This window comes from Sitodiplosis mosellana, unplaced genomic scaffold (genome assembly GCF_009176505.1).
Source record: "Sitodiplosis mosellana isolate CC-2019 unplaced genomic scaffold, AAFC_SMos_1.0 Smas_scaffold_80, whole genome shotgun sequence".
Classification (NCBI taxonomy): Eukaryota; Metazoa; Arthropoda; class Insecta; order Diptera; family Cecidomyiidae; genus Sitodiplosis; species Sitodiplosis mosellana.
Genome location: NW_022595322.1, coordinates 353,118 through 378,932, shown reverse-complemented (window position 1 = coordinate 378,932; position 25,815 = coordinate 353,118). Strand labels below are relative to the sequence as shown.

The 25,815-nt window shown below is 35.5% G+C and overlaps 5 protein-coding genes and 1 long non-coding RNA gene across 6 annotated transcripts; 2 read left to right on the top strand and 4 right to left on the bottom strand.

The window, feature by feature from the left end:
• The first annotated feature begins 6 nt into the window (after positions 1-6).
• Positions 7-1,479, top strand: LOC129570799 (probable cytochrome P450 9f2). Its single transcript, XM_055450522.1, has 2 exons — positions 7-1,066; positions 1,147-1,479. Exons 1-2 carry the CDS (start codon positions 22-24, stop codon positions 1,311-1,313), a joined length of 1,212 nt encoding a protein of 403 aa, XP_055306497.1. The 5' UTR covers positions 7-21; the 3' UTR covers positions 1,314-1,479.
• Positions 1,480-1,933: 454 nt separating this feature from the next.
• Positions 1,934-3,154, top strand: LOC129570800 (uncharacterized). The gene is made up of 2 exons (XR_008688167.1): positions 1,934-2,683; positions 2,764-3,154. It is a non-coding gene; the product is annotated as an uncharacterized LOC129570800 (long non-coding RNA).
• Positions 3,155-3,972: 818 nt separating this feature from the next.
• Positions 3,973-17,561, bottom strand: LOC129570798 (phosphoacetylglucosamine mutase). Its single transcript, XM_055450521.1, has 7 exons — positions 16,935-17,561; positions 6,103-6,754; positions 5,751-5,929; positions 5,543-5,648; positions 5,228-5,385; positions 4,651-5,014; positions 3,973-4,383 (listed from the first exon to the last, which is right to left on the bottom strand). The coding sequence occupies exons 1-7, from the start codon at positions 17,072-17,074 to the stop codon at positions 4,273-4,275; spliced, it is 1,710 nt and encodes a 569-aa protein (XP_055306496.1). The 5' UTR covers positions 17,075-17,561; the 3' UTR covers positions 3,973-4,272.
• A 239-nt stretch (positions 17,562-17,800) lies between these two features.
• On the bottom strand, positions 17,801-20,320 carry LOC129570796 (solute carrier family 25 member 45-like). Its single transcript, XM_055450520.1, has 8 exons — positions 20,103-20,320; positions 19,911-20,023; positions 19,573-19,813; positions 19,321-19,435; positions 18,867-19,039; positions 18,567-18,682; positions 18,133-18,214; positions 17,801-17,981 (listed from the first exon to the last, which is right to left on the bottom strand). Exons 1-8 carry the CDS (start codon positions 20,143-20,145, stop codon positions 17,920-17,922), a joined length of 945 nt encoding a protein of 314 aa, XP_055306495.1. The 5' UTR covers positions 20,146-20,320; the 3' UTR covers positions 17,801-17,919.
• A 400-nt stretch (positions 20,321-20,720) lies between these two features.
• Positions 20,721-23,244, bottom strand: LOC129570795 (uncharacterized). Its single transcript, XM_055450519.1, has 2 exons — positions 22,920-23,244; positions 20,721-22,664 (listed from the first exon to the last, which is right to left on the bottom strand). The coding sequence occupies exons 1-2, from the start codon at positions 23,043-23,045 to the stop codon at positions 21,165-21,167; spliced, it is 1,626 nt and encodes a 541-aa protein (XP_055306494.1). The 5' UTR covers positions 23,046-23,244; the 3' UTR covers positions 20,721-21,164.
• Positions 23,245-23,705: 461 nt separating this feature from the next.
• Positions 23,706-25,805, bottom strand: LOC129570793 (phenylalanine--tRNA ligase beta subunit). Its single transcript, XM_055450517.1, has 2 exons — positions 24,576-25,805; positions 23,706-24,513 (listed from the first exon to the last, which is right to left on the bottom strand). The coding sequence occupies exons 1-2, from the start codon at positions 25,680-25,682 to the stop codon at positions 23,848-23,850; spliced, it is 1,773 nt and encodes a 590-aa protein (XP_055306492.1). The 5' UTR covers positions 25,683-25,805; the 3' UTR covers positions 23,706-23,847.
• Positions 25,806-25,815: the final 10 nt, after the last annotated feature.

Sequence of the window (25,815 nt, the reverse complement as noted above, 5' to 3'; positions counted from 1 at the left end):
CATGGTGAAAAATGGCGTCAAATGCGAGCAACATTGAGTCCAGCATTCACCGGGAGCAAAATGCGTCAGATGTTCGATTTGACATCGGAATGTGCCGAGGACGTTGTCAAGCATTTCTTGAGCAAAGTCAAAAGTGGAGAGAGAATTAACGCCGAAATGAAAGAATTCGCAACTCGTTATACAAATGACGTCATTGCTACCTGTGCATTTGGACTTAAAATCAACTCATTTTCAAATCCAGACAATGATTTTTATAAAAATGGAATTTCACTCTTGACATACCGCGGTTGGTGGGATGTTGTTAAATCAATCGCAAAGGTTTCAATTGCGAAAATCACGCGTGTTTTCAAACCAAAGATAGTTGATGAAACAATTACGAATTGGTTCAAATCATCGATTTTGGATACGATGACGAAACGACGCGAGAAAAATATCGTTCGACCGGATATGATAAACATTTTGATGCAGCTTCGTGAAGGTAGTCTGACGCATCAAACAGACGACAGTAAAGATGAGAACGTAGCACATGATGAGTTTGCAGTCGTCGAAGAGTCAGAGTTGGGAAAAATGAAAGTGACTCGCAAATGGAGTGAAAATGAACTAATCGCTCAGTGTTTTATTTTCTTCTTGGCCGGAATGGAGGTTTCATCGTGGGCAATCACTTTTGTTGTCTATGAACTGATCGTCAATCCAGACATTCAACAGAAATTGTACGAAGAAATTGTCGCAGTGAATGATGGACTAGATGGGAAACGAATTACGTACGATTTGATTCAAAAGATGAAATTTTTGGATCAAGTCGTTTCGGAAACGCTTCGGAAATGGCCAATTGTATTGGAAACAGAGCGCATGTGTACTAAGGATTACGTTTATGATGACGGCGAAAAGAAGTTTATGATTGAAAAGGGATCATCCATCATATATCCGATTTATGCGATCCAAAGAGATCCCAAATACTTTCCAAATCCCGACATATTTGATCCAACACGCTTCTCCGATGCAAATAAACACAACATATTGCCAGGATCTTATGCTCCATTCGGAATCGGTCCGCGCAGTTGCATTGGTATGTTTCACATTTCCTATTATTATGAAGCAATCAATTGAATTATTTCATGCAATTCTGTTTATTATTACTTTTTTTAGCCTCTCGTTTTGCTCTAATGGAAATCAAAGTAATGCTGTATTATTTGCTGCTGAATTTCTCGCTTGAGCCCAACAAAAACACACAAATTCCATTAAAAATGAAAAGAACTATAGCCATGGTTACCGAAAAAGGTGTACATTTGGAATTGAAGCCGCGAAAAATATGAAAACTTCTGTTTTTTTTTTCATTGCTGAATTCTGCTACAGGGAATCGATACAAACAAAATAACATGTCATTTATAACCAGTGAATTTTTATATCTCCAATATTGTAACCTCACGAATTTAAAAAAGAGCTCTACAAAATAAACATACAATTAACCATTTAAAAAAACATCAAAGTTTGCAGCAAAAGACGTTTGAATATAATTGAAGAAGAATTCATTGTATGTTTTCGCATTTCTATTGAAAAGTTGAAAACCCATAAACTACAAAAATGATTTGCATCAGCATTATTTGATTTATTTATTTTTTGTTTACACTTTACCCAAGCGCGACTCCACACTTAGCTTCTAAATGTGACACCGTAGTAAGTGTGGGCATTAGGGTGTTTTCGGCATCGTTCAATCGAAAAATGGTAAGTCTCATTCGATAGATCTCAGGATTCTGAGTCGATTGATAACATTTTTGTTGCGGATGGACTTGTGGTAACACTTCCCGAAACTAAAAACAAAAACAGTTTTATTCTGAATTTCTATAGTAACGTGTGACAACTAGATTCAGTTTTATGATTTCTTGTCAAATTTTTGCTTTCAAATTTCAAATCAAATCTGGTTGTCACAGGTTACTATGGAAATTCAGAATAAAACTGTTTTTGTTTTCAGCTTCGGGAAGTGTCATCACAAGTCCATCTGCGACAAAAATATTATCAATCGACTCAGAATTCTGAGATCTATCGAATGAGGCAAACCATTTTTTGATTAAACGATGCCGAAAACACCCTAGTGGGCATACGTTTTGCGAATAAGCGACAAAGAGAATGGAAACAAGTGCGCGTGTGGTAGTGAGTAGCCTGATGCGATGCTTCTCAATGTGGCGACTAATACACGCGCACTTGTTTCCATTCACTTTGTCGCTTATTCGCAAAACGTATGCCCACACTTACTACGGTGTCACATTTAGAAGCTAAGTGTGGAGTCGCGCTTGGGTATTTGCATCTTTCTTCATGCACTGATGAGTCATGTTTCGATGAAAATAATGTAATATTTGAATTATATTAATGAATGACCACGTCCCTACAGATTTACTGTTGATTATGTCATAACTTAAAACGACCAATGCAATCACGTGTATGGGGTGAAAATACATTCGAGTTACATTGCCATAATAATTAATCGTAAAATCTCAATAACTTTTTGAGTTATCGTGTTCTCACACACCAACTACGACAACGACGGCATACGAACGAAAAATTGTCTCAAAAATGTGTTTTCTTCGCATTTCATGCGTTTTTATGATGATCTAAGATCTAATTTTGCGGAAAACGTTTTCGGGACCAATTCCTATACTTTTCCTTAACACGGTGTGTAGTTGTATTGGTATGTATCACATTTCCTATTATTATGAGGCAATCAATTGAATTATTTCATGCAATTCTGTTAATTTTTACTTTTTTTAGCCTCTCGTTTTGCTCTAATGGAAATCAAAGTAATGCTGTATTATTTGCTGCTAAATTTCTCGCTTGAGCCCAATGAAAACACACAAATCCCATTGAATCTGAAAGAGCCTTTAAGTTTGCATTTGGAAATGAAGCCAAGAAAAATATAAAAATCTGATTTGATTTTTTGATTGATAGATTATGCTTCATTCAATAGCTCTATCAATTCAGCATAGAGAAAACATATGCTTTTTTTTAAACTTTTATTATCGAGGTGTGAATCATTTTTATCTATTTTGGAAAGTTGAACAATTCCATTGCCAGTTAAAAACGCCAAATTATTCCGAAATCCATATTACGCCTAATATGATGAATGACCTTGGAAAAATGAATAAAAATAATCCATTTTGAATGAGTGTGTACTTTAAATTGTCTGTTTGCATCAATTTATCTTCTATTTTTGTTGCATTTTATATTTAAACAAATGTTCAAAATATTGTTGTTATGACGGCAGTACTACATACGTCAAACTCGTTGCCTATAAAAAATGGTTTTCAAATGTTAGAGGTTAGGCCGTCTTCAGAACAGTAAAAAGCGTTTCAACATATGCGACACAACTTTTACTCCCAAGGTTACAACAGGTAAAATTTGTTCAATTACTGAATAAAATGAGTTCTATCAAGTTGATCACCATATTTGGGTCGTTCTTAGTAGCGACCACATTAGTGCTTTCACAAGATAAAGAAGACGGCTCATGTGTTTGTCCTCCAATTGGAAATCTAGTTTGCGGAAACAATGGCAAAACTTACGGAAATGAGTGCGAATTAAATTGTTCCAACGACGGCCCGTACAAAGTGGTTAAAGTCCGCAATGGATCTTGTGATGTAAGGTTGCATGTGTACGAAGATCTTGAAGCCGGTTTGTGGTTCTGATCATAATACATACTCCAATGAGTGTACTTTGTATTGCAAGGCAATCGAAGGCAAAGATGCAAGCTTATATGTTGCCTACGAGGGAGAATGTAAAAATACCACCACCCCTACACCTGGTAATGTGAAAACTAGCCCAACTCAGGAATAAAATAGAATATGTGGTTCAGAGAACTAAGGTGTAACCAAAGAAAATTTTATGGAAGAAGCCAAAAAAAAACATTTGCTCGGATCTTCATTTCATCTTTTTGTAGTCAAAAAAATTTGTAATAATAACGTTGAATAAAGAACTGAATTATGATTTCCATTTAAATCCAATGTCTATTTATTTGTGTTTCTCAGTTGGTTTTTCAAGGGGGTTTAAATTGTAACAGAAAAAATTTAAACGAAACCGTAAAATCCAAAGGCAAATGAGCCTCGGTATACATTGCTTTTCTTTATGAAATATGGTTAAGAGAATATATATTTAAATGAATTTATAGTTCAAGTATAAAAAGGTTGAACAATGGAAAACGTTCATGTGTCTAACAATTACAAGCGAAGCAATTATTTTATAAAAGGTTCAATTTGTGAGTGGGTTAAAAGCGTTGACAGCAATTATTCAATTGGCCAATCCATTGGCAGTGTTGTTTACTAATTGTGGTTCCGGTCCAATGCCACCGGCTAATCGATATACCAACTGTGACACTTCGCCAGCCAAATGGTCGACATCCTGAAAATGAACAAAGCCAAAATATTTGATAAATGAAGCAAAATTGTCCCAGAAAAAAAGAATTTTCGTAATAAATAAATTCACGGAGAAAAAATGCGGATGCAATTTGGAATCATTTTTTTAGTGAATGCGATTGCTTTTTATCTACCAATTTCGAGATTTTTTTTTTAATTTTCATCAAATTTCGATTTTTTAGATTCAAAAAAAAATTCAAATAGTTTCGAAAACCAATTTTTTCTTTGATTACTTTGAAATCAAGGTACAAACCTCCTTGGAAGCAGCTTCCGCATAGACTCGAACAATATCTTCGGTGCCTGATGGCCTCACAAACGATCTTCCGCGTGGATATTTAGCGACCAGTTCATCGATTCCATCTTGTAATTGTTCCGGTGTCACGACCTTACGTTCGGCATCAGTAGTTGTGATCACATTTCGATCCGTCACATTGATTTTCTTCTGCACATTCGGCAGGTCGACATATGTCTTGTACCATTCTTTTACATTCCATCCATTTGATTGTAGAATGATTTCCACCAAAAACATGTCGGAAATTGCATCACCCACCGTTTCGTTCACTACCTCTATTGTGCTCAACAATTTTTTGGCGGCTTCAACTTGCTCCTCGTTCAATCTGATGGAAAATAAATGGTTGAGTTAGTTTCGATAAATTAGGCTTGTGTCGGTTTCAGTAAATTGAATCTCGTTTTAGCTATTGGTAGTTTAATAAATTTTCTACTCAACGTTCAAATTGACGCGTAAGAGTGCTACTCTGTTGCACTGAAAAATGATCAAAGTTCAAAAGTAACTAAAGGGTAAAACGAGACCCAAAAACAAAGAAACTCACTCTGAATTGTCGGCCACTGCCCGAATTGATTGCTTAGCATTATCACTGAAGACGATGGTTCCGTGGCCATTTGCCTCGAAATACACTCCAATATCGTATTCGAGCGCTTTGTGATGCAAATGCTTCACACCGGTCGGCACACATGCTACTGGAACTTTCTGCAAGTGGAAAATCGAACGTTAGTGCGTTATTGATGCTGATGTCTTCATTTTTAAGGCAAAAAAATTGTCTCTGACACAGACTCTCTGGATTTATCACAATTGAAAGAAGCAATTTTAATCCAGGTCTTGATTTTAAAGGTCTTAAAAATCGTACCAATTCTTTTTCGATATAATCGGTTGAACCGCCATTGGCATAAGCCGTCTGCACAATGCCCAACTTCAAATCAATTCCGCACTTGGTAACAAGATCCATCAGATAGCTAATGGAATGAGATAATGAAGAACAATTATCATTTATCAAATTTTCTCTTTGAATTTTAATTAAAAACAGACAAATTTTTCAATTAACAGCTTCAGCTTACCCAGCATACAGAGTGGCGATGCGATCGCCGTCCAAAAGGTAAAATTGATTGTTTTCATCGGTAAAAAAGTAAACGATACGATCAGCATCACCGTCAATTGAACAACAACGCGTGTATGGTTCGGTGGCTGGCGTTCCAATGGGCACAGTTTGGTTGATTTTCACATAGTCGGCACCGCACTGTAAACAAAAATTGAAAAATTTTCTGATAAAAAGATGATTTTGGTGATGAAGAGTATGAAAGAAAAAATTTCTTTGGAAAAATTCAGTTTCTCTCTTGAAAAGAAATGAAGAATTTAGAAAGAAAAAAAACCTAAACAGAAAAATGTCGAAATTGGAACGACAAAACTAACGTTTTCATTGATTTTCCCTTCGCCTTGATTGTAAACATCGACATTGAGTTCACCGTTCATCCGTTTGAGGAATTGAATCATTTTGCGTGCGCCGACGCCATTCGAGCCATCGAATAGCAGTTTGTTTTTATAGCTGCCACGTTCAACATTGGAACCGCGCAATGCTCGGAATGCCGTAATCAATTTCTGGTAGTAACCTTCTTCGGTTGGTGTGCCATAGTCGCCGTTTGTATTGGCACAGACGACCATGTAGTGCAACATTGGTGTGGTAACAATTCCAAATGACTTGACATTTCCTTTCAGTGCAACAACTCCATCGGAAACGGCTTTCAGCAAACCGGGGCTATGGTATCGATTGTCCATACCGACAAATACACTCGACGCCGAGCCCATGTCAATGTTGTGCGTTTGAATGATTTTCTCCACTTCACCTTGCAAATCCATATCGCTGACATTGGCCAAATCGGTTGCCAGCTGTTCCCAGCTTCGTTCGAGCATTTCACCTTTTGGATCGACCAATTTCACACCATTGTCTGGCTCTGGATTGTGTGACGCTGTTATCATCACTCCAATCGTTTGACCATTTTTCAAACGCGACCGCAACGTCGCCAACAATCCCATTCGATACATTACATATTCCAATTTATCGGCCCTGGAAAGAAAGAAAAAAACAACAGATTAGAACGATTAAATAGAACGGTTCTCACACGCACAATTCTAAACATGTAATAAAAATGGTCTTTATATTCTAATCGGATTTGTGGTGGCAATGAAAAGTGCGCTACGACACGGAAAGAAGGCAAGAAATACAAGGTCATCGATAGAAAGTCATACATTTCGCTATCGGTTTGTCATTGTGGTTTTTCAATCGATAAATAACACAATTTCTCTCGCAATAAACTGCAACCCATAACAATTGTACGGATAGAACACCCAAACCATAAATGCGCATTATCAGCCACAAGGCATGCATTTTTTTTCTCGTAGTTTTAATCGTGTCAATGTCACGCCGGTTGATTATTATTGTTATCATTATGTGACAATGTTCCTTTTTATCACAGAGACAATTTAAACCACGTTTATGGTGGTCGGATGTGGTTTTGATGGCATTCTGTTTTATGGTTGCATTCTAGTTTCTCACGCAGCAAATTAATATCCAACATTAAAATTGTGCTTACAAAACAATTCTCGACTCGGAATCGTTCTTTTTATTGAAAATTAAATCAAATGAGAATGGGCAAATCTTCTTATTATTGCAAAATTTTCAAATGTTCAATAAATGAATGGAAAATTAATGAAAAAAAAAACAGCTCAGTCATTATTCCTATTGTTTACCTTGCTTTCAATTATAATTTTATTAATCGTTTAGAAAAAAATTGAATTTGCTAGATTTTTTGTCGCACCGTAAAAATGGTACTCAACTTGCAACTTGAATAATTTGTCTGGTATATCCGTCTGCTTTGCCTGCTGTATGCGATACTGGATTAATTTTTATCATCAGCCTCTACAATTGCATCCTCAACAACAAGGGTTGGATGCGTATTCGGATTTAAAGGTGGATATATTCCAATTGGTAAATCAGTTTTGACTGGACTTTTCTCTGGATTGGATGTTATGGTATCTGAAATGATGACTAGTTCGACAATTCCAATTGAGGGATTTGGATTAAATGGACGATTTATGTCAATTGGAATATCAAAAATTGATCTCGACGCTCCGTCACCAGATGTATCATTTATTTGAGTTGATGCTTTGATGTCATTTGGTGGTAGGACATCCGGTTTGATACGATTTTCTGGCATTGCCAAAGCAATGCCCACGATAACGCAGAATCGAATTAAAACTTTCAAAGACAATTCGATGATGTTTGAGAAAATAAAATTTGAGTTTAAAAAACACAACTATGCTGATTAACTCAATGATTGAGCGCTCGAAAGCGGTATGAAGTTACTTATTATTATTATTATTATTATTATTATTATTATTATTATTAATTTACGGATTTTATAGAAAGATTTTGCGCCGAATTTTATACATTTACTATTTGATTATCCAAAAGCTGTGCAAATAGTTTATAAATTTGCTGCCGTCCGTCTTTTTTCTTCGAATTCTTTTCTGTCTTTCCTTCCTTTCTCTTTCTTTTTCTCCATTCTTTTATTTTCAATTTAAATGAAATTCCGTGCAAAGACAATAAACGAAAATTGTTGCCAACAAATCGTTTGAATAAATAAGAAGAATGTGTAGTCCACACAACGCTAGATACGGTGTTTATTTGCTGATTAAGGCATTTTATATGCCAAAAATGTGACAGTCTTTGCGAATATTTATTAGCATTGATAAATATATTTGTTTAAGTTGTATTTACATTTTGAACATAGATAAACACAGATAATTAATTGAAAGTTATGGTCTTTATTATGAAAACATTTTTTATAGCTGACAAAAATCTGTTTAATTTCGAGTTTAAAGAAATTTTATTGTATTTAATACATTCGATGAACCCCAGCACCGGTGGCGTATTGGTAGCTCATTTTTAACGTATCTGTACCAAAGTCCGGATTCTTCACTGTTTACCACATTCTCCATCGTGAACCTTTACCAAGCCTGGTTTTGATTCTGCTGCTTTCTCCAAAGCACATGGACTTCCATAAGTGATTCCATCGCTGCCACAGACAATTATTTGAATGCATGACGTTTGTGAATAACCCATCGAAACCATGGATAAAATAAGTCCAATGATGGTGAAAATAATTTGAAAATTCATTTTGAATTGTTATCAATTTTTGTCAAGGCGCCAAACTGTTCACTTTGATTACTTTGACTGAACTGATGAAATTCATGAAATTCCCTCTCTATTTAAAGCTAAAATTTCTTGACGTTATTTCATTCTTATCACAAACTGTTCAAATATTTTAATTTTTCATTGTGATCGTAAATGGATGGTTATTTTGTGATAAGAATGCGACGCAGATTTAAAAGGTGACATTGACAAACATGAAAGACGTCTAGCCATTCGTAATTAAACAAATATTTTAATTCACTTTAACAAAGCATCGATTTTCAAATGACAAATAGACGAAATCCGAACAAAAACATTTCAATGATATCATAGAATATTCAAATCTTTATTATATCAATATTTTGAATTTAAATACAACTGTTACGAATAAAAATGGCCCTACATTCTCCGTGAGAATAAAAAAAAATTCAAAAACTTTAATTTTTGTTATTTCAAACATTTTGTGAGATTTTTTTCCGTCTAATTTGTTGGAATGACGTATATAATTTCTTGAATTTAAGCTTGTGTTCAACATGGTCCTTGATGTTTCACTTTCAGGCCTGGTTTTCTCTTTGCTGCATCATTCAAAGCGCATGGTGTTCTGTATGTTTTTCCATCGGTGCCACAGACAATTTGTTGACTGCAAAACGCTTGTGAACAACCCATCGAAACCATTGATAACACAATTCCAATGATGGCGAAAATAAGCTTTAAATCCATTTCGAACTAGTAGTGAACTTCTGGCTGGAATCCAATCTGTTTATTTTGATTTTTTTAACTGAAATGAAGGAATTCACAAACTTCTTGGATATTTATAGTCGAAAAAATTTGATGTATCAACATATCAGAAGCCATTGGTATATAAATAACACCTTTTAATAAAAAAAAAAGCTTGATGGGGATGTCAAACAAGTTTTTGATTCCAAGTTGGAATTCCCAACAGAGAATATTCAGAACAACAAATGCTAGCATTGTATCGACGGGCACAGTAACGCCAAGTCACATAATATTGAACGCATCCATTCGCAAAATTGAATGTAACAAAACCAAAATTTGTTCACGCGAAATTTGAAATCAATGAAAAATGTACAGCGCATAATACTGAACGCACTTATACTAGCGGACTATGATTCGAGAAGCGGTATAACATGTATTTTGACATTGGAAAAACCCAATTATTATATAATTGTTGAATGATCAAAACTAGAAATTCAAGCTAATTATTTAAAATAAGTTATTTTATTTGTTCTTCACATGAAAAGTTAAATGGACTTTTTTGCTACTGAATATTTCGATTTTAATTTTAAGCAAAAGTCTCAATCGAGTTTTTATAACACGTGATGAATTAATTTGTGCCATGGATATTATTATATGCAAAAGACGTGTGAGGATGTTTTTTTCTTCTTGTCATTTAGACCCCGAATCAAATAATTCGATTAAATGTTATTCATAGGACATTGCTCGGACATATGTCATATGACACCCATAGAGCAGAAGAACAACTTATAAAATCTTTGTCTATAACTGAAACGGAAAAAAACTTAGAGCAAAAAAGAGACAAATTAAGTTCCGAGCAAAAGTGACAGAAAAATTGAGCGGAAAAGACGTTTTTTGCACTTTTCTCGCCGGTGGCGTGCAAGTAGGGGGCAAATGAGGCAAATGCCAAGGGCGACAGTTCAAGAGGGGCGAAAATTTCGCGAGCGCAGCGAACGAAAAATTTGTAGGAAGAAAAATTCGCTTGCGATGCGAGTGGAGAGACAAATTCTACTCAAAAAATAGCATCATCAGTCCACGAACAATTCAGAAATCAATTATATTTAACACACTTTTCCAGCGTAGTCGCCGAACGAATGATTCGAAAATTCACTGTTGTTTTGTTGTATAAACATAAACAGTCTGCAGACTGTCGAATAAAATTGATTTCTCAGAAATCTCTAGACGATCGGTGTTATTGTTAAAACTTCAATAAACATAACTTTAAATCTCTGTCTCCCTCTTTCTGTGTGTGTTTAGTTACTGTTTTCGCTGCCCAAAATGATTACGCTGACTTTTTTTCACGCCATTTTGATTTTTGTGATGTCACCAAAAATGCAATCAAGTCAATTTTTCAAGCATGATTATTCCAAAGCGTGTACATTTATTCTTACCGCTGAAGTCGGTGTAGACGGTTCTATTGTTTTTAATCGTTCCGTATTTTATTCATTTCAATTGAAATTCATTATCTACGATGCAGCGACAGAAAGAAAGCGGCTATCAATACCGCAAAAGAAAAGCAAAAGAGAAAGAAGAAGATAAAGAGCTTAGTGGTTCAATGAACAAGTTCGTAAAACGTCAGCCTTCACCGGGTATCACAGAAAAAAATACCGAATCAATCGAAACAAATACAGCCGAATCAATTTATAGCGAGTAAGTACTTTTGCTTGAAAATTTAGGGGCGACATTTTGAAAATTTGCCTCAGGTGACAGAATTACTTTGCACGCCGCCGAACATTATATACAAAAAAACAGAAAATGCCCAAAAAACCATTGCTTTTCAGTTTTGCCAATTTATTTTCCTTTGAATTATTACAAAATTTATGAAATCGTTATAAATGATTCGTTATCTGATTGGTAAAATAATTTGAATGTTTCCTATAGCTCTGCGATGTCAATCTGCTTAGTATTGAATTTTCTTCGAGGGACATTCTCCTTTGGTGAAGGTTTTGCCTTCTTTGCCACAGTTAGCTGCATTGAAGGTGCAAGCGTTGTCGTAATTTTTTCCATCTTCGCCACAGACTGGGTCATATTGACGAGTGCACACTTTTCCCTTGCAGTTTCGCTCATCCAAACAGCTTCCTGGCTTGAAAGTGGCTTTTGGATTTTTGCAATTAGCTTGTTTAAAGTTGCACGAATTGCCATAGGTTTGATGATCGTTATCACCGCAAACTGGATCATAAATGGCTGGGCACACGGTATTTTGGCAGTTATTAGTCTCAGGGCACTCTCCTTTAGTGTAGTTTCCACCGCAATTGACTGCATTATAGCTGCAGGCGTTGCCGTAATTTTTTCCATCATCGCCACAAACTGGGTCGTACTGCATGGTACATATTTGTGGACATTTCCGACAATTTGTGACCGAAATCACAAAGGCGATGATCGCGAAAATAATTTTGTAACTCATTTTCAAAGAATTATATAAGCACTGGAACCCTTTTAATTGAATGTCTCAATCGAACTGATTCAATTACAAAAATCCAGCCGATATTTAAAGCAATATTTTGCTGACGCAAATGCTTGTTTTTATCACAAGCTGCGCAAATATTCCTGACAAATCAATAAAAAAAATAATTACAGACACTTACTTTCTTTTAACGCAGATAGAATCAACAGAGAATATACTTTCCTTTTCAAAAATAAAAATCGAGAAAAAAACATACATTCTCTTACGTCTCACGTATAGAATTGTAGAGTCAATAAGTAGCATTATCTAAAATACTTGAGTAATTTAGAATAACTTTACGGCACCAGTTCATGTGCTAGAAAAGGAACCAAAATCATCTCTGAGATGATTTTATTGATCAATATGTAAAAAATATCGTATTTTTCCTACAGAGCTTAACCTTTCATGTGAAATATTCATGAATTCGAGAAAAAAAACTTAACTCAAACGGAAGAAAGTCTGTTTGCGAAATCACATATTTGCATTAGAATTATGAATAAAATTGAAAGGTATTTTTTCATCTTGTTTCATTTAATCAGGTGTAAATTACATACAGGTACATACATGTATGTTTCTATGGACTCTATTTAAAATCTTTATCGACGAATGAAGTAAGTGAAGACAATCGGCTATGTTCATGTGTTCCTGTGTCCCTGTGTCCCTGTTTATTTGTCATTTTTGAATAATTTAAAACTTTACAAATCCTAATAAACTAAATCATTATATAACTAGTGATAACGAAACAGCTAACAAATGATTCATGTCCATGTCATTTCATGACGGGATTTCTTTATTGCTGCAAATTTTATGGCAGCGCAAAAACAAATGTTGCAATTATTTATTGTCACAGAATAAATTCCAAGTTGTAGTAAGTACAGTAGAGTGTAGTCTACATTCTAACGAAATGAAAAACGTCAAAGAGAACTTTGGTCGTAGCATATATCATTGGAGAAAGATACTTCCCTGGTTGTAAATAATTAATTTCGTTATTATTTGATGAGTTTTTGGATGAAACAAAAGCGTATGAATAAGTAAACAAATGTATCAAGCTTGGTAATATCTCATTCGCATTCTGAATGAGATAGAAATCACACGAGCGAGATCTTGCACGAAGAACCTGAGTGTATACTACTTTGAAATAACTCATTGTACGTACGGTGGGTTTTGTACCGATTTCTAACATTTAAAACTCGTTTAGAAAATAAACTGCGAAAATAAGTTTCCTCATACTGTACTGTCAATACGAAGAAACTGGGCGAATGAATGGAAGAATATCTAGAAAGAAACCGATTTGCCAATCAAATTTTTATTTTGTTTATGAATCATAAATGTGGGCTATCGTACGTTTTGATGCACAAACTGAAGCTGGTAGATTTAGCAGAGAACACCTACACGAGTATGATGAAAGCACCACTACTAATAAAAACCCCAAAAATTATGACTGAATTCATTACATCGGTTGAGTTTAGCTGTTTCCGCGATCAACCATCAGCCGGGCGCCTTTTAAAAACAAAATTTATAGCTTGCTGAATTTTTTTTATCAATGTATTTTATATACAGACTGTAGTATGTCATACACTGTATCTCATACTCATATGAAGCACGTTCGGCTTTGTTTCTTTAGAATTTAGCGAGAACAAAATATGTACTCAGCTTAATGATTTCTTTTGGTCAGAAATTGTCTAGTTTCTATAACTATAAAATAGGTGGCAATGTATGCAAAATGTTAGGTCTCCAGAAGATAAGTTGTATGATGATGAATTTCAGGTTTGACAAAATGGATTTCGAACAGATGTTTATTAAAGATTGACCGAATTTTTTTGATTGGGATATTCAAGTTTTTTTTAACGCGTGAACTAATAAGTCGGTTACGTAGAACAATTCTTCTCCAACTCGTTCGACACATTCGAGTGTTTGCACATTCTGTTCAAGAAGAATAAACCATGTGTTGTATGATCTACTCTACGACTTGTTTTAGCTTTGATTTGGCTTTGGCTTTGGCTTGCAAAAGAGAAACATTTTTGTTAATAGTTCTAACATGCTAAAACAGAAAAAATTTCCATCAAAATTTGTGTTTGAAAAAATCGAAGAAAATAGTTTTGAAAATCCTTTGATTTATGTCCATTCTGAGAAAAAAAAAAATTAGCAAGAATTTTTTTTTGAAAATCCTTCCAAAATTTCAAACAAAAATAAATTCAATTATTTTGGCAAAAAATCGTGACCGATCGGTACTTTAGCGCAATAAAAAAACGTATTATGCTGAAATTGAATGATTAAATTTTAGGAGAAACGAAGAGAAATGCGGACATTGTGAACGAGGCACTCGTGCCAAAGACGTTGAAAGCTCGATTGGTGATGCATATCGATTTTATCGAGTCTACTCATCGCAATTGTGATGTGGTTTTGGCTGCGGCTATTTTTTTTTAATGCGAAAATTTGAAATTTATGATTATTTCTAGTTCGAATGTACGTTATGCAGGAATGTTGTAAGAATAGCCCAATTCCATTTGTGCATTACGAACACAAAAATTGCACTCACAAATCATTCTAAATGCATTAATATTTAACAAATCCACTCAAAATTTATTCACCGCAAGACACAAGCCAAAGTAGACACATCAACAACACATGCCGAATGTCTAATTTCTAATGTAAAATTCATTGCATTGAAGAATGAGTAGTATTTAATTGCGAACTTGAAATGGTTTTAAAGAAAAATTTGGAATAATTTGGTTAGGAATTGAAAAAAAAAATCTATTTAAAGTAGTTTACAGACTAGCTTTGATTTTATTTATTGATATCCATTCGAAGAAAAAAAACGATGCGAAAATCACTAAACCCATACAAAGTACGTCTATTCATAAAAAACATACACTGCTGAAGCCTATTTAAAACGCCTAAATTTATGCAAATCGCTGTTAATCGTTCTATTCGCGTGTATGGCGTTAAATTTGCCAATTGCAAACATTTCATACAAATGGAGCTACAACGAGCGCAATCAATTAGAGTGGATTCAGTGAAGGAATGTGATAAAAGTACGGTACAATGAACTCAACTATTTCGGTTGCCAAATATTGCGCTTGAATTGTTCAATCGTTTCGTCATGACTCATGAGTAACGAAAGTTTAGTGTGAGCAATTGAATTCTATACATAGAATGAAGACGCCTACATGAAAACCAAATATTCTCATAAGGAAAATTGTGATTAATTTAAAATTAATAACACGTTGCTGAGAACGAGTTGTCACTTCCGAATAAGACAAAGGTGAGAGCATTGTGAGAGAGTTTCGATTGTGAAGTGGGATCGAAAGAAAGAAAGAAAGAAGGAGACCAAAAAATGAGACAAAGAAGGAGAAAAACGCACACAAAATTTTTATCACAATCAACAGGAAGCGTAAAAAAGACTTTCATCTCCTGTTCAGAGTCGATTAAACTGTTCAAATGAATCAACAAATTCAATTGCGCCGTTTAATATTTCATTTGCTTTGTTACGGAATTTAATCGTATTCAATTTCTTTATACCTAGCGGGTGATTTAAATTGTTCATTTAGAAATCCCAAAAAATCATTTATGAGATCAGAATTGGAAGCCTCGACGACAACCATCCATAAACAACATACACAGTCCCTTCCGTATTGAAGTAGAAGAAAGAAAAAAACCGAACCGTCACAAGTAAGAGACTGTACAAACATATAATTCTCGCATCAAATTACTTCATTACAGTCGATTATGGTAATGCGCGTCCGTCGGTTGTGTTGAATACAGCGTGCATTCCATTACACATGTTTACAACAGTGTTTGGTATGCAAGTGACTTGGTCGTAATGTTTATTTTGTGCATGTTATAATCCGTGCGGTTCGGAATCGATGTGTGTTTGTATGACTGTCTGACTGTGGGTAAATGGTATTTAGTAAACGAACACCGACGGCTTTGCTTATTAAATACGAGAAAAAAAACACTTTCGATTTTCGAACAGCTGTAGTAAAAACCCGCTGCACATTGGAAATATCGCTTTCCGCGAGAATGTATCACACTATGGCGAATTGTACTGCAATGGTTCATGGAATGTGTCAAAATCAAATCCATAAATTGTCTCATTCATAATGGCCGATTGATTTGGAATCATATCTACTGAGACGAATATTCAAACTATTTGTGAGAAGTGGTCTTTCAACACTATATCTCGTGCCTCTTCCGAAATCTCGTTGAAGTTGACCTTTTAAAGCACTCTATGGCTTGATCACGACATATTTTTTGCTGTGTCGTTATGAAAGAGCACCACAAAAACTGCACATAAAACACGTTTCTCACTTTGCGATGGATACATCACCAAAATTTCGGTGGTTTTTCAACGAAACTGGTCGACACTTTCTCATTTCATTATAAAACCCAAGTCGATTTGATTTGCGTTTTCCAAACACTCTTGAATCGCACTGATAAACATCATACTCGTAGGTAAACAACAAGACGAATGACGTTTTTCAGTTGAAAAGTAGGCAACAAAAACGAAAACACCCAGTAAATACGTCGTGCTGTGAATCTATACGAAGCCGATTATAAATAGTTTTTCGATTGGAATTGCAAGCACGGCAAGTGTTCTTAATAGAACAAAAACACACACGCTCCCATCGCACGCAGAAAATCAACACACATTGATTTATGGCCGTGAATGAGTCATGCCGATTGACTGAGTCTACACTGGCCTACACATAAAATTAGCCTGATTGAAAATCAATTGAAAGGTGGTGCATCGCATTTATCAGGCGAGAAAGTTCATTGCCACGCACACTCCTATTTAGCTCTCTCACACTCGGATGAGAGAATGGGAAAAGTGAACGGGATTTGCATTTTTACCTTGTTCGAAATCCGGCTGTTCCGTACTGAATATTTGTAGTCACTCTCTTTGGATACATTTCGCGTGCGAATGCATAAATAGTTCTCAAATTCACTGATGAAGACATTTTGGGTCGATGGTTTTCGTCGTTTCTTTTCATAAATTGCTTTTGGACACGGATATTTTTTCTTTCTTTTTCGACAGCACTGACAGTGACACCCACACGATAACAAAACACACACAATTCCTTCAAAATCAAAGCACAAAAACAATAATTTTTTTTTTGAATAAAACAAAACAAAATACAGTCGAGATTCGATTTGTATGTGACACAGCACACCGACGTACACTCAATATTGATGGACACGTTTCCACCACCGATGTCGAAAACTAACTGAACCGTCAATGGGATCGATTAACTTTTTAATGCGGTTGCAAAACACTCGATCGAAACACTCTCTATCAAAATTCAGTCAACCTTTTTTTTCTCTTCACTCCGCTCCCATTGACTTTGACTGTGTATTTGTTTGACATATGATGCAGTTTGAAAGTGTTTTTTTTACTGAATTAGCTCATATGGTCTACACTAATGTAGTGTTTATATAGTTTTGCTGAACCGAGTTTGACAGTTCGGCTTGAGTGTGTGTGCGTGTGTACATGTACACTTTACACAGTGAGTGGTGCGTTTACAGCACTGCGCGCGGAGGGGAATTAAGTTTGATGTTTCAATTTGAATGAATTGCTTTTATACAGGTTTTAGAATTGAGCTCGCTTCTTTCTTAGATCAAAAATGTGTTTTTATGGTAATTAGGTTTGATTTTGATAAAAGCTTTGAATTGAAAAAAAAAAACTTGAAGAAAATTAAAATGCAATTGAAACATTTACAAGTAACTAAAATTTTCCATCAATTCAACTTTATTTTAAACGAATTTATTTCCTGCTTGAAATACATTTTATTTATTCCCTGAAGCAAAATAGTTAATTTTATACACAAATTATCACAATTCAATTGTCAAGCGGTTTTACGTTGCATATCACTTGGAATTGCTCTAAGGCAAACGAGTATCCTGAAAAATAAAATTAAAATTAAATCAAGATTTTTTTTCATAATGGAAAATCTGTTTGGAGCTAAACTATGGACTTGAAAATTGAAAAAAAAAATCCAGGAAAACCTTATATAAAGAAAAAGTTTAGACCAAATTTATTAATGATTTTTACCTAGAAATGTGGCTGCATTTGTGGGTAGTGATCGAACCAAAATTATCCAACTGCCACGGAAAAACACTTTCCAACCATATTTCTGTGACAAATTGGGAAATAAACATGATCATAAATCGTTAATTGATATTCTTACAAATCATAAAAAGATACAAGAAATGTTTTTTAACCAAATAAAAAAACAAATTCAGATTTCTACAAGAGCTTCTTGTCATGTTCATAGAAGTATTAATTAAATTATTTTTAATTTACGGTACATCTCGATAGTTCCGATTTTTATATCAACATTAAAATGTGTCTCAACTGAATGAAGAATCACACTGAAATTGTACCATAGTGAACCAAATGAGTGATTTTTCCGAGATCATTCATTCAATTCTGTCTTGTGTCTAATAAAAGAGACATTTTTGTCGTATGAAGAAATGACAACTTACAAGAGTCTTTGCTTTGAATATTTGAGCCATACCACCATTTTTATATGGATTAGTTTCAGCCTGTACAATAGTTTTTATCACATCGAATGGAATCACCAGAATCCACGACATGAAACCTGAAGGAAAAATAATCGATTTTTAAGATTAGTTTACATCTCGACAAAAAAAAAATTCCCCCAAAAAATTTCCATATAAATCCTATGTATTATTCGATAAATCAGAAAGAATTTTTTCTATCGAGGTGTAAACTAGAATTTGAATAGAAATAAACAAATAAAATAAAAAAAAAACGAGACCCACCAGCAAAGGCTCCGGATAAAATAGGAATTGAAATGTCGATATATGTGTACTTTTTATCACCCTTCTGAAGATTCTTCAATTGCTTCCTTTTTTCTATGACCCATTCTGAGCAAGCAAGTGCTTTTGTAGCGTATTCATAAACCAACATATAAATTCCGTATGGGAAAACATCCCTAAGAAGAATTAAAATTTTAGCCAATGAAAAAAAATGACAACAACACAATTTTTTATTACAACGTAATATAAAAACTTTTAATGTCGAAAGAACAAACGAAATTGGTTTCCGGGATTTTTTTTTAACTTTTAACTACTTAGTTGTACGGAAAAAATTCCGACAAAAAATGAGAATTGAAACAATTTATGGTCAAAAACAATGATCAATTAAATGCCTCAATAAAATCAACGCGTTAACGCGTTACCATCAATTTAAAAATTCTTTGTGACGAATCATTACCGGCAAATCATTGGCGTCCATCCACGGTAGAATCCAATCAAACCTGCGTTACGATACACATTTTTGATGCACTCAATCGGACCTTGTTTTTCATAGCGCCGATAGAAATTGTAATCTAACTATTCAATTAAATGACCGTTTGATGTTGTTGAGTTGCGGAGAATTGTGTTAAAAATAGAATCAAAGCGACTATTTTTAAATGCGTCAAAAATGAAATACATCACAAACAAAAATGTACGGTGAAAATCTTACGATTTTGTGTTTGTAACCGGATTTTCACTAATTCAATGGGACAAGCGAAAAATGCATGAATGAGACCTGCGGTCGAGCCAGCTAAAAATACATTCTGTGCCCATTCATCGCGGCGTTCATCGTTTGTGGTGCAGATATTCTGCAAGCGACGAAGTTCATTGCCATAAACGCCAAACAAAATGGAATTCAAAATGCCACTGGACAGCATTGGGAAGGCCATTCCACGGAAAAAACCATTCAACTGTGGAGAATTGTACAGAAACAAAATCGAATCGATAGAAAGTTATGGGGGCAAATGTGTATGATGAATTATTATATTCCGTGTGCTGATTACTAACTCCATTGTTTTGTATGATAATGTCATAGACTGATTTGCGGATGCGTCGATTTCCAAACTGTTGCCATGTTTTTATCGTATCCAAAGGATGGCCCATCAAGGTTCCACAAGCACCTAGGAAATTTTGTTACGTTTCAACCACTTCCTGTTTTGTACATACACAATTTTTGACTTTTTTTCTTGGAAAACATACCACCAATACAACCCGCAATAAAATCGCAGTAAACAATCACCATTTTTATTCAGCCTATTCAATGAATGTCTCTTGAAATGAAGGAAAATAACGCAAAATTTGAATACAAAATGAGCAAAGATTTTCTTAAATTGCACTATTTCCGCAATTAAACTGAGAATGAGAAAAATAACGACGTGTGAATGGCGCCCGAATGCATGGCAAACGATCAAATGGATCAACAACGACTAATCGCAAACCGATGTCAATCCAACTCCACACGTAAGATCGATTCGTTTTAACTCATGTTCACCACGATTCATGGCAATTTGCCCATTTGTGCACCATGCGCATTCTAGCGTATGCACTATTTACATGCAGCTCAACGACATCATGTCGCGACATGACCGTGACAAATTACGTCTGCTGAAATGTGTGACAATCACAACAATCTTGCTTTGATTCAGACCGTTTCCTATGAATCGCGGCCGATGATTAAAGATTGATATTCAGCCATAATTCGGAAGTGAATGATTTCAGTCGCAGATCTCGTGCTCGTGGGAGAAAATTGAAAATATTTGTTTACTAAAGTAATCAACTTTTGGTTCATATTTGATATCGTTATATAAAATAGGCAAATTTTTTGATATTTTGGGTTTCATTTTTATTTTTCTTAATTTTTTTCGTTTTTTCTCTTTTAATTTTTAAATTTTCAAAGAAAAAACTATGTAATAAAAAAAATTGTGAAAAATGGGTGGAAAATCTAAAATTACGAGTTTATTGTTGATAAATTCAACATTTTACTTCAGCTATCTTTAATCCCGCCAGATTCTTCTATCATTTTCTTTATTTTAGAAAAAATTATGAAAAAATCCAAATTTTATTCAAAAAAATTCTAAATTATCCAAAGAAAAATTGTGAGAATTTTATAACGAGTCGTTATTAACGACCAAAAGGGCAGTGTCGTAGTAAGAGAAAATTAACACAAGTAATCATTTATTTGTTCAACAAATTGAGTAGTGAACTGCCATTATTGTGTTTTGATTAATGCAACACGGAACTAAAACAAAGCTAACATTCAACTCAAAATCCAAAATGTTGGCATTTAGCGCTAAGGAGTATATATTTCCGCACATCTTCACTCCTCGTAACGTGTAAATCAAGCAAATCAGCTGGATTCAGGAACATCGATAGAGGATGGTTCTGTTCAGGTCGATTGCATTTCAGGATATTTACAACTTTCAAAATAATTGCATCGGACACCTCTACATGGCACCAATGAATGTGAAGAACTTGCAATCGACTGGCAAAGCGTATAAAATCGACTAGCGTATTTTCAACAATCGCTACCGATCGTAGTGCAAACTCTTCCAAATGTGGCAATCGTTTAGCCAAATCAATTAATGATCGTTCATAGTCCATTTCGCCATCTTCCACTTCATCTTCGGGACGATAGGCATGCAGGCTAATTTTCCGCAAACCACCAAATGTTGCTAAACAATCCGTTATGCCTCTCAAGTGTTGATAGTCCAGTGTTAACAAGTTGATTTCGGACAAATGTTGCAGTCGGTTAACATGAACGAAATTCCATCCACCTAAGCTTGAGTCCACTGAATCCATGGTCAATTTCTGCAGCATTGTCAAACGGTCGGCCACCGTTCTCAGCCTTATATCCGCATCAAAAACATCAAATTCTAATGAAGTAAGGCGTGGATTTTGTTCAATGAACGACAAAAAGGTCATTGTATTCAAATATTCATTGTTCAAAACCGATAGGTGTTGAAGTCGAGCCCATGGTTTACAGCATTTAATCAGTCGCATATTCACTTTTAGCTTCAGCTCAATCAGATTTGGGCAAAGTACCTCAAAATCAACATCATTACCAAGATCGTAGTTAACATCGTGGATTTCCAACGATTCCAAATGCCTTAGTATCGGTGCAATGGTCAGTATCTGATTATCCTCGCAAATTAAACTGCTTAAAAATTGTGCCCGACGAATATTCCGTCCGATGTACTGAGCCAATGTTTCCAAAAATCGTGACGTTCGATTGAGATCATTGTAAATATTGCAGGTGTACTTCAAGTCCGTTATGTATGGCCCAATGCAGCGCAACGTTCGTCTCATTTTCGCCAGTGGCATCGAAAATGTATCGTTGAAATTGTACACTTTAAACTCGCGGATGCGAGGGAAACTATGCTGATTCAGGAGCTTTTGAAACAATTTACACACCTCAGATAGATTCACCATCGAATCGACATCTAAAAATTTGAACAGATGCAACAAACAGTCTTCGTTTAGGTTAAAAATATCAGATGTTTGTTTGATATCGTTCGAATTGGCCGTTTGGTTAGTATTTTCGGTTGGCTGCTCCCACGTGTCGGCTGGCTGAATGTAGAATGGCTGCTGCTTTCTGGCTTCACGGTCAAATTCATGCTGCAGTTGAACCAAATAGGCACTCTGGTCACTGTGAAAGGTTACGTGTGCTTCAAACTCTTTGTTTGGCAACAATTCGATCGATTCAATTCCACCGTATTTTCGAAGATAACGACGAATTTTATCGGCAGTGAACTCGGTGTGGGGCTGGATGGAAAAGGATAGAAGAGAATTTTAGTTGAAATGATATGTTTGGAATTAATAATAATTTGGATAAGCTATGCCGACTATTGCTTATTCGACTTGTTTTCTATGTAGAGTGACTCTCTCTTTCTCTCGGAGTCCGCATTTCACACCAGATGCACATAGATATGCATTGCACATTACTAAATTATTACACTTACTACTCTAATTGAATAAAACAAACGCAGAATTGAAATATGATCCAACAAAAATACTAACCACCACTTGAAAAGGTCCCGTGTTTAGTTTGATATGAAGCTTCCGCACTACAACAAATCGACTTTTGTCATAGGAATCCTCTTCATCAATCAATTTCCATACTATATCGTCCCAAATGAATGGCATCCTATGGATTTTCACTAGAATATACGACAAAAAATTGAATTTTTGTGATAAACCTGCTTAGGCACTGCTTAAAAGTGATATTTTTGTCGATAGAACTCGTTTGTTTACAACGTTAATGTCAACACATGTGAAACAAGCGGCAAGGCAAACTGTCAATCAGTTACAGTGGGGTATGACGAGTGCAGAGGGCGCTAAGCACATAGACATTCGTCCAACAGTTTTGTCTAATGTGAATTGATTTATGTGTGTGTGTGTTGTGAACGTTCGTTGAAGGGGAAATGAATTGTACAATTCGAATGAAATATCATTGGACAGTAATTTTGATTTCAAATAAATTTCTAACAAGTCTTGAATGAATTCAATTGTCTCTTTTAACTCCGATAAAAAAAATGTTCCAATTCTTGAATGAATATGATCGATCATTCAAAAATCAAGTCCTAAATGAATCAATTCAAGTAAAAGTCAATTCCAACACAAAACTCCACAATAGAAACAATAATATGAATTTATCAAATTCATAAAATTCGACTTCAGGAATGAAAGTTGATGACTGACTGACTTCCTCACTTAGATCAGCTTATACTCACCTAGATTTGTAGTGCAAATTCCATACACGAACGAAAAACCCCAACCAAAAAAAATTTCAGTCAAAAAATCTCATTTTGCAAAATTGATGATAATTTTGTTTATTAAATCGGTGCAAAGCCGGTATATATCGATTTTGAGAGCAAGTACATGTATCGAGTTTAATTTGTAATTAAACTCCGCATAAATTAATCAAATTTAAAAGAAAAATGAGAATTTAAACAAATGGTTCGATAGTTATTTCGAAAACGGCGCATGGATTTGTGAGTTCATAGGCTTGAAGAACGGTTGGATGCAGAACGCCAATTTTGCCAATTGTGATCCCTTTGTATTTAATATTAGCGCATCGTCCGGGGAAGTAGGCTGCATCTTCTGTTGCTTCCAAAACATAACCATTCTCACCTTTCCATGGAACCTCCAACAATTGCATGACTCGATCCAAAAGCCCATGAACGATTTCAAAACCGGCCGATTTGTTGCAGTTGACAGCAACGAGTCGTCGTTCGTTTCTTGCTCCAACTTCGGTGCTTTCATCAACCAATACCACATCTGAAATTTCGAACAATTTCAATGGTAGTGGCATTCGTTTGTTGGCTGCGACTGTTTTCAAAACGCCCGACAACAAACATGTACGAGCTACTTGGAACTCCAATGTTTTTGGGTTTCCGATGTGTACGGCTGGAACTTCTTCGATTTTCTTGCCTAATTTCGTTGAGATATCGTCACGGGAGCACAGCGAAAAGGTGAGCGCCTCAGTGAATCCAGCTTGAGCGACCTGTTCGCGTAGCTGTTCGGTCAATTTGTTCAATGGGTATTGACGGGCGAAATGCGTGAATTTCGGCAATGTTCGTTCGATGTTGTTGTAACCATAGCTGATGGCAACCTAAGAGAGTGGAAAATTGGAATGAATTTTTGATTTTTTTCATATTTCATTGAGATCCTTACATCTTCATACACATCACAAGCATGAATCACATCATGTCGAGTGGGTGGAATTTCCACTTCTAACTTTCCATCGGCTTTAATTTTTGATTTCAATGCCATCCGAGTCAATTTCTTGGCAATATCCTCTGGTGTCAGTTCAACGCCAATATATCCGTTAACCGCTTTTGGTTCGATTGACTCAACACGATACTCCAGCTCTGGATAAACGACCGTTTCACCGTTAGCATTGATCACTTCACAGTATTCAACCGATCCGGGTTTTGCACAATGTACCGAAAACATTGTAACCAGGGTGTCCAAGACGATTTTGGCTTTCGTTAAATCGGTGGCCGTGCATTCGATAAAAATATTCTTCGTGTTGACTGAGATCTTCGAATGATCACCGTTGATGATGGGTGGCAGTGATAAAACGGTATTCTTTGAATCATAAATCACTGGATAGACCGGTGAATCACGAATAATGGCCAAATATTGTTTCAACTGTGCATGCGTCGAATAGAAATCCATCAATTCAACGGCATTCATTGCCTTCGTTTGATTCAATGGAATGAATTTAATGTCGATCGGTGGTTTTGCATCATAGTAAAATGGTCCTTGGATGGTATCCAAATCATGCGTACCAATGGCAACCAAAGTCCGTTTACGGCAAATATTCTGATGCAATTTGTCTTGCAGTTCGATGAAACTGTCGTACGCATCCTTATCAAGTGTTATGTTACGCAGCACAGCTGCCACAGCGAATGGACGAATTTTTGCCGTATCAGGTAAAATGATCAATTTTTGCGGTGCTTTACCAGCCGGTGGATCGACACGAAGGAAACGCTCCGGTTGACGTGTACCTTGGAATATCAATAAAGCCGACACAAGACCTTCCAAACACAACAAATCATAACGGTTTGCTGGAATATCAATGCGATAGATTATCTCCTCGGATGCTGTTTTCGCCTCTTCGACGGCACCTTGTTCTTTGGTTAACATCTGCTTTTCCGTTGTCACCTCGTCCAATTCCAATCCGAAGGCGAAACACAACGTTTGGAACTCATCATCCGTGTACGTTTTGCCCAATGCCTCGAACAATAAATCACGTTTTATATTGATTGTTGGCATTTTTTCCACACTAGCCACACAGCACTAAATCGAAATGATGTAAATTGCCGTCACTATGAAAACAGAATGAACCAATTACACGTGAATCTGTTGCGGTTAGCTGTCACACAGTGGCAATTTGTCAAATTAAGCC